Source organism: Gossypium arboreum, chromosome 10 (genome assembly GCF_025698485.1).
Source record: "Gossypium arboreum isolate Shixiya-1 chromosome 10, ASM2569848v2, whole genome shotgun sequence".
In the NCBI taxonomy this organism is placed as follows: domain Eukaryota; kingdom Viridiplantae; phylum Streptophyta; class Magnoliopsida; order Malvales; family Malvaceae; genus Gossypium; species Gossypium arboreum.
This window is the reverse complement of record NC_069079.1, coordinates 31,524,218-31,532,698: the sequence shown is the minus strand read 5'-3', so window position 1 is coordinate 31,532,698 and position 8,481 is coordinate 31,524,218. Positions and strand designations below refer to the sequence as shown.

The 8,481-nt window shown below is 31.8% G+C and overlaps 1 protein-coding gene across 1 annotated transcript; it reads left to right on the top strand.

The window, feature by feature from the left end:
- The first annotated feature begins 6,359 nt into the window (after positions 1–6,359).
- Positions 6,360–7,769, top strand: LOC108488711 (peroxidase 70-like). Its single transcript, XM_017793001.2, has 3 exons — positions 6,360–6,605; positions 6,695–6,889; positions 6,998–7,769. Exons 1-3 carry the CDS (start codon positions 6,399–6,401, stop codon positions 7,547–7,549), a joined length of 954 nt encoding a protein of 317 aa, XP_017648490.1. The 5' UTR covers positions 6,360–6,398; the 3' UTR covers positions 7,550–7,769.
- Positions 7,770–8,481: the final 712 nt, after the last annotated feature.

Sequence of the window (8,481 nt, the reverse complement as noted above, 5' to 3'; positions counted from 1 at the left end):
CCCTAAATTATATTGATATCTCTTTCGAGAGTAAAAATAATTGACTCTAGGTTGATTAATTAAAATATCTTTCTAATTAAAAACTTTATTGTCGCATTAACTCGATCTATGAATTCCTTTATTAGATTTGACTCTAATTCGATAGATTTATGTCATCCTATTTCTAGGATTACATGCAACTCCACTAAATTATGCCAGATTTATTCTTAAACAGTGACTTTTGCTCCACTGAATTAAGCACATCAATCATGAATTAATATCTTGAAAACATTAAAACATGGAATAAGTACACATAATTGAGATCAAGAAATCAAGTATTTATCATGTAATTCAGAAAATTAAATAACAAGATCCGTCATAGGTTTCATCTTCCCTAGGTATCTAGGGAATTTAGTTCATATTTTGGGAGGAAAACATTTCAAAATTAGGAAAACAACAAAACATAAAGAAACCCAAAAACTTCTAGAGAGGTTGACTGGAGATCTTCAATCGTGAAGGAGATCCTGCTTCTGAGTTGATTCCAATGGTGTTCTTCGAGTGAGTGCCCTTAGATCCTCTTCTAGTGTGTATTTGTAGACTTTAGAATGCTCAGAAACCTAAAAATTGGCTTTTTTTCTCGTGTTTGGGAAACAGGGAGCAAAATCGACACGGGCTGGCACATGGGCATGTGGCTAACCCATGTGGCTCACACAGGCGTGTGCTTAACCCGTGTGGGAATGGCCAGGCCATGTGGATCCTGAAAGTAGCTCGTTTTGTCTGATTTTAGCCCATTATCTACTTCTTTTGCTCCTCTATGCTCTCCTAAGTATAAAAACATGAAATTAAAGGATTAGGAGTATCAAATTCATTAAATTAAATAATAAATCATCCAAAAACACATCAAGAATGAGATTAAAATATGTTACTTTTATGGCTTATTTGGAATATCGTATCCACGAGGACTAAAAGTACTAGTAATTACTATCTTTTTATTATCGAGCCTATAAATTAAAGGAGATGTTTTTAATTTAAATTTAACAAAACTAATTATAAAGAACGCGACAGAGAATAGAATAAGAACATACTTGAATATAACCAAAGAGAAAGGGAATACCCAGGAAAAAATCCACCTAGACTTCACTTATTATTTTGAATTTGAATGAGACGATTTATTCACTTGTGCCTTGACTCGTAGAAACCCCTAAATTATGTTAATATCTCTTTCGAGAGTAAGAACAACTGACTCGAGGTTGATTAATTAAAATCTCTTTCTAATTAAAACCCCTATTATCGCATTAACTCGATCTATGGATTCCCCTATTAGATTTTACTCTAATCCGGTAGATTTATGTTGTCCTATTTCTAGGTTTGCATGCAACTCCACTCAATTATGCCAGATCTACTCTTAAACAGAGACTTTTGCTCCATTGAAATAAGCACATCACACTTGAATTAATATCCTGAAAATATTAAAGCAAGAAATAAGCATAAATAATTTAGAACAAGAATAAATATTTATCATATAATCCAGAAAATCAAATAATAAGATCCATTATAGGTTTCATCTTCTCTAGGTATCTAGGGAATTTAGTTCATAATCTATGAGGAAAGCATCTCAAAATTAGAATAAGAACAAGACATAAGAAACCTAATAAAACTTTGAAGGAAATTTGACTGGAGATATTCAATCTTGAAGGAGATCTGCTTCTAAGTTGATTCCGACGGTGTTCTTCGAGTAATTTCTTTGTTTTATCCTGCTTGTTCCCTTTAGTCCTCTTCTAATAGGTATTTATAAACTTTAGAATGCTTAGAAACCCTGAAAATTGGGTTTTTTCGTGTAAAAGAGAACCAGGGTTTGAAATCGACACTATAAATAGATGACACTAGTAGAGCTATTTACACAAGTTTTCACACTTAAGTTTCATATATTGTTATTTTGCTAAGAAGTAGTGAAACTTTATTTTCTAAAATAAATTCTATTTTCTAGGAATAATAATTTCTACCGGTTTCTATTTAGAGAATTATTTTCTTACTAAAAGTAATAAATCATTTTTGGTTTTTTGTTTGGTGCTTGTTGCTTGAGTTTACTTGACTTGTTGTCAAATGCAGTAGTTAATTCGGGTCAATTCCACACTTAAAGAGTTTGTTTTCTAGTAAATTTAGGATTTTATATTTCATTTTCGATAATTAGGCCTTAGGATTAAATGTTAATAAAACAAGTGTTTTCTAACACATTTTATAAGTGTTGTGACCCAATAGGCCAACATGGGCCTTAGGTAGTACTAATATGTTCAATTGAGTGTGTAGGATGGAGACATAAAGGCCAATTGATGAGGAAGCAAGGGACGACTGATGCAAAAGCTTCTCGGGACATCAAAGTACAAAACAAATGGCACAAGGCAAGAATTGTGTGTCGTGTAGCACCATAGACTTGGTGTGGCGCAAAATAGGTTGGCGTGTTGCCTAAGTATATCGAGGTTGTTTTTGTCTGTGCAATCAACAGTATAGGAAGACCTAGGACGTGCGAAGACCTAATTTAGGCTACCAACACTTCTATAAATAAGACCTTAGGTGTTTGATGTAACCAAGTTGTCTTAGATGCTTTTAGAAACCCTAATTTAGGAGAAGATTAGATTATTTTTCTTTCAGCTTTTCTATAACTCTTTTGTTTTTCCTCTTGGAATCAATTTTGATCCAAGAGTTTATTTATTTAATTGAAGTATTTCAATTTATATTTTCTTTGCATTCAATTTTTTTTCTTTATTTCAATCAAGTGATTTGCTACTCCGTTCCCCATTAAATATTCAATCCGCGATTATTCAAATTTCTTTTCTCTTCTGAATCGATCGTGTTCTTTGCACGATTCATTCAATTGAGATAGATATTATGAATAACATGAGTGACTAAATCCCTTAGGGGAGATTACCGAATGGATGGAGATGTGATTAACAGAGGATTTAGGGTTTTTCCGAGAGAGATTAGTTGATATGAATTATGTGTGCTTCAACCACTAGGATTGACAACCCTAGGAAGTTATCATAGGCTAGATGAGGTCGAGAGATAAGTTGAACTAAGTAAATCGTAATTTATCCTGGTTGACAAAGTGAGGTTAGGAGATAAGCGAGTATCAACCAATTGATTAGTTAATTAGAGGCCGGGAGGTAATAATTTGTTAACCGATAGTTAATCCACCATAAAACCCTAATAGGAAGTTAGTTACAAACCCTGAAGCGAGTAGATCTTCTTGATTGGTTTATTGATTTTTATCATTTGTTTATTTTTCTTATTTATTTTCGTTATTTATTTTTATCTAAATTCTCTATTTGATGGTTTATCGTAATATATGAATTAATTAGTACCATTTGGACTTATTATTGTAAAATTATTTTCATGATTTATTCCATCCTCCCTAGGGTATGATCCTTAGAATACTTCCAAGTATTTTGTTGTACAAACTATATTACAATTTCACCTGTGCACTTGTGGATACTGCCATTCTCAATTCTTATATTCTTACTGTAAACGATAACTTGTTTATAGGTAGTCATTACACTCGACGCAATTTAGGGTATGAAGATAGCAGAGAAAGTTGGGAACGTTTTGGATCCATCTCGCACAAAACAATGTACTTTTCAATAGAATATTTATTACTAGAAATATTACAAATTGGCTCGGTTTTGAAAAATTTTTAAACTTCCACTGTAACAGTAAACTGTTTTCATAATCGAATTTTTCCAACATGATTTTATAATTATAATTGTCTCCTTTGTAGTTAGAAGAGTCATCATGGAATGTAAGGTTAAGAAGAAGAGATACAACTACAACTAGCTTGTAAAACTCTAGCAAATAGGTTCCTTTGATCTCTATTAATGGATATTCATGCATTAATAAAAAACTTCAAGAGCCAAGGTCTGAACCTAAGAGATCTCGTGGCCCTCTCTAATGGACATACAATTGGGTTTATTCGATGTTTTACTTTTGGGGGAAAAACTTATAATGCAACAAATATTAATCCTACCTTTGCAAAACAACGTAGAGCAACTTGCCCATGTGATGGAGGTAACACTAACCTTGCTCTTCTAGACGCCACACCAACATGTTTTGACATTTCATACTTCGAAAACTTGGTGAAAAAGAAAGCATTACTCATTTCAAACCAAACACTTTTCAATGGTGGCTTAACCGATAAATTTGTAAAGATCTATAACTCCACCATAAAGTGTTTTGGGATGATTTTGCTAAGTCTCTGATGAAGATGCAAAATTAAGCCTATGAATGGAGAGTAAGGACATGAGTTATAACAAAGTGAACTAGGCGAAGAAAATGATGCTATTAGGGTCAATTTTCCCCTTTAAAAACCATTTCATATTCAGTAATTGTTTCTTTCCTTTTTTTTTAATTAAAAGGTTCAATATGGAAAACCAAAAGAATTTAAAATCCCTGAATGATTCAAAATCCCAAAAAGATATTTAAAAAATGAGAAAAATGAAGTCATAAGATTTCAAGCAACACTTATAGCATAAAGATTTTTACAAAAATTCCTAAAGGATTTATAATTCCAAAATGATTTAAAACGAAATAAGAAAATGAAGTCAAAAGATTAAAAGCACAACTTCTAGCATAAGGATTATATGAAAAATTCTTAAAAGATTTAAAATCTCAAAATGATATAAAATTTCTTTAGAAATTTGCTCAATTAGACTAAAGAAATTTTAATATAGATTAAAACAATTGAGATGTATGTGTTACAATCGTCTAACGATTATTTGTTGACAGAAGGTTATGAAAATGATCCATGTCAGGTTGTCGAGACCTATAAAAATAAAACCTACTTGAAAAAGAATAATTAGTAGAAGCGACAAGTAGGGCCGTATCTACAAAGACCGTAATAACTTTATTTCTTCAAACAAAAACAATAAAAGTAAATTGTAAGGGGGTTTAAATTAAAAAAAAAACTAAAATTAAAATTAAAACAAAAAAAAATCAATGAGGAAAGATCCTAGCCAAAGGTAAAATCTCTGCTTGATTCATAGATTTGTTGCTAACTCAGCATCGGGCAACCAATCTATCCTTACTTGTTCGCTAATCAAGAGGCAGCTCATTTGAAATTGTTTCCCTAACCAATAAATAACTATGTAACTCAACGCCCAATATTTAACTTATCGACAATATTAAAAATGAAAGAGACCTAATTCTAAGCAAAAAACTCACCTCAACAATGTCCATTTAAGCTAGATCACACATGCACACCACATACTCGTAAATTACGTCATAAACGAGTAATGCAACTTGCCACTAGTATTAGAATGGATTAAACAATTACGAATTTAATTATTCTGATTGATAAGGCAAGCATTCTAAACTATCAAATACCGATGAAATATTTAATGAACCTGGGTAAAATTGTAATTATAACAGAAGATGTATGAATATCAAAGAACAAAGAATAATTACATTGCTTTTTAAATTAATTAATGATTTTTTAAAAAATTAATAAATTTAAATAAAACTAATGTTATAAAAATATTATAAATTTAATACATACAACGAACTCATGAATCATAGGGTATACAAAAACTTATAATTAGACATTTTATTAAAAAAATTCTCTCTTAATGTTTTATAATTATTACTTTTACCTGTTTGATGATGGATGTTTGATTTAATTATTTTATAATAAAACTTATTAATTAAACCAATCTGTTTAATATTTTTGTATTTCAGATTGCTACCAATTAAGAATTCACATTGGCAAAAGAAAAGGAAGCCAAGTTAATTTTGATGCTGAGAGACAAAGTTAAAAGCAAAAGACATAATGAATGATTTAATAACTTGATAGAGAATGAGAAAATAAAAAAAAAAGAAAATTCTAACTTAATTAAATATTGTTTGAGAAATTTCTAAATATTGCGATTAAAATTGTGAGAAATGCCGGCGCCAAAGGTTGATTTAATCCTTCAGAATAATTTAATTCATATGATAATGTTTGACTTTTAAGATTTAGCATGCGACAATTAACTTTTACTTGGTACTACTATTACTTTGTTTGTCCTTTGATCGTGTCAATCATTCATTTTCTTCTTCTTTTTCAGAATATAGGCCAGCAATCAATAAATAAAGTATTCAAAGGAGCATATACAGAAGGTTTTGTAATTTTTTCTTATTTGGGGAAACTTACGTAAAAGTTGAATTAGTAGTAATTTGGGCACCTTTGTTTCGTTCAAGGAGGAGGTAGCAACTAAGTAATATATTTAAAGCTGGTTATGGCTAACTTGTAAGAAGCAGTCGGGTTGGCTAAGTCCAATAATACCAAATCCTTGTAAAGTACTAGCGTTGGCTATCACTATAAATAGGCGACACCAACGTAACCATAAAATCAAACAAAAGGAAATTAAACTCCTCAGCAAATTTCATTTGTCATGGCCTCTCACGCCTTAATCCTCCTTCAAATCGTTGTCTTGTCGAGTCTTGCAGCAACAGCTTTCTCATTATCTCCTTATTACTATCAAAATATTTGTCCCCAAGCTTTACCCACCATCAAAACACTAGTGGAGGCTGCTGTGTATAAAGAGCGCCGGATGGGAGCCTCTTTACTTCGTCTTCACTTCCACGACTGCTTTGTTAATGTACTTTTAACTGTATACTGTATTTTATTTTTCTGCAATCTAATGGATCGCTGTTTTAACTTCTAACAGTTTTGTCTTTTCTAATTCAGGGATGTGATGCTTCCATTCTTCTGGATCCCTCTCCCACCATTGACAGTGAAAAAGGCGCTCGCGCTAATCAAAACTCTGCTCGAGGATTTGAAGTGATCGATGAAATTAAGGCAGAAGTTGACAAGATTTGTGGACGCCCTGTGGTCTCTTGCGCTGATATCTTGGCTGTTGCAGCTCGAGATTCCGTAGTTGCAGTGCGTATTTGTGATCATTCATCCTTCTAATTATCAATTTTTTTTTTGAAACATCATTAATTGCAAGCATTCTCTAACGAAAAGTGAAATGGATATATGGCCATGCAGCTTGGAGGACCGTCATGGAAAGTGCGACTTGGTCGGAGAGATTCAACGACAGCCAGTCGAACTCAAGCAGACATCGATATCCCATCCCCACTCATGGATCTTCCTGCATTAATCAACAACTTCAGAAATCAAGGTTTGAACCAGAGAGATCTTGTAGCTCTCTCCGGTGGCCACACCATTGGATTCGCTCAATGTTTGGCCTTTAGAGGCCGAATTTATAATGCAACAAACATCGACCCTTCGTTTGCAAAAGAGCGAAGAGCGACCTGTCCACGCACCGGAGGAGACACTACCCTTGCTCCTTTAGACTCGACAGCCGCACGCTTTGACACTTCATACTTCAACAGCTTGGTGAAGCAAAGGGGTTTACTCACCTCGGATCAAGCTCTTTTCAGCGGCGGCTCGACTGATAATCTTGTCAATACTTACAGACTTTACCCACAAGTGTTCCGGAAAGATTTTGCTCAGTCAATGCTTAAGATGGGAAATATCAAGTCTTTGACAGGAAATCAAGGACAAATTCGTGTCAACTGCAGGATGGTGAATTATTAAATGTAATAATTATTTTATGAAATTATTATGATCAAACTCTGTTTGAGTTCTCTTTTCATACCCAATTGAATTAATCGTTGATTGATTGTTTCAATCTGTTTTATGTTGAATTCAAGTGTATCATCCTGTTTGTAGTTCTGTTATTCTGAGTTTCTCTCAATTATGTCTTACTATTTGTGTTTTCATTTTATTGTGAAATTTGACGAAAATTTATGATAAATTGTTTTTGTTGAGATTTCTTTTATGCTAGATATGTAATCACCTTTGAATGGAACCCTCAGAACTGTTGAGATATTTCAAGCTTATTTTAGCTGAAAATTTTTCATGATAATATTTGAATTGAGATAAATACCTTAAGTGAAAATTAATTTGAGATGATAATTTTCTTAGAAATTATTTTGAATTAATTTTTGTAAAATTGGACATGAGGAGTGATATTTAGATATCAGACCTTTGAGTTTGGTTTTGAAAATTGGATATTATTTAAGGTTTATTTGTACAACACGATGAAAGTAGAATTATTTGGGTATTAATTACATTCGCTTATAACTACAAAAAATTATAATTCCTTCGACGGTGTTTGAATGACAAAGTGTAATTATATTGTAATTTCATAAATCATGTTCAATTGTACAAATTGAAATTACATAGTTACATAATTTATTTTTAAATATTAATTACTATAAAAATTATTAGCACGATAAATAAATTTCTAAACAAGTAACAAAAATTAAAATTAAATCATCATATGTATTATGTTAGTCCAAAGAAGCACTTGATAATACAATTACTAATAAAAATAACAATAAAGATAAACATCATATGCAATTTTATCTAACTATTTAAGTGCTCCATATTTGTTGGGTTATTCTCTTTTAAGATTACCAAAATCTCTTTCTTTCATGTATCTTTCGAATTATGGATCATCCTAA

Coding starts and splice junctions, on each gene's coding strand:
- LOC108488711 (XM_017793001.2), top strand. CDS start 6,399: ATGGCCTCTCACGCCTTAATCCTCCTTCAAATCGTTGTCTTGTCGAGT. Junction 6,606..6,694: donor TCCACGACTGCTTTGTTAAT/GTACTTTTAACT, acceptor TTTCTAATTCAG/GGATGTGATGCTTCCATTCT. Junction 6,890..6,997: donor CTCGAGATTCCGTAGTTGCA/GTGCGTATTTGT, acceptor ATGGCCATGCAG/CTTGGAGGACCGTCATGGAA.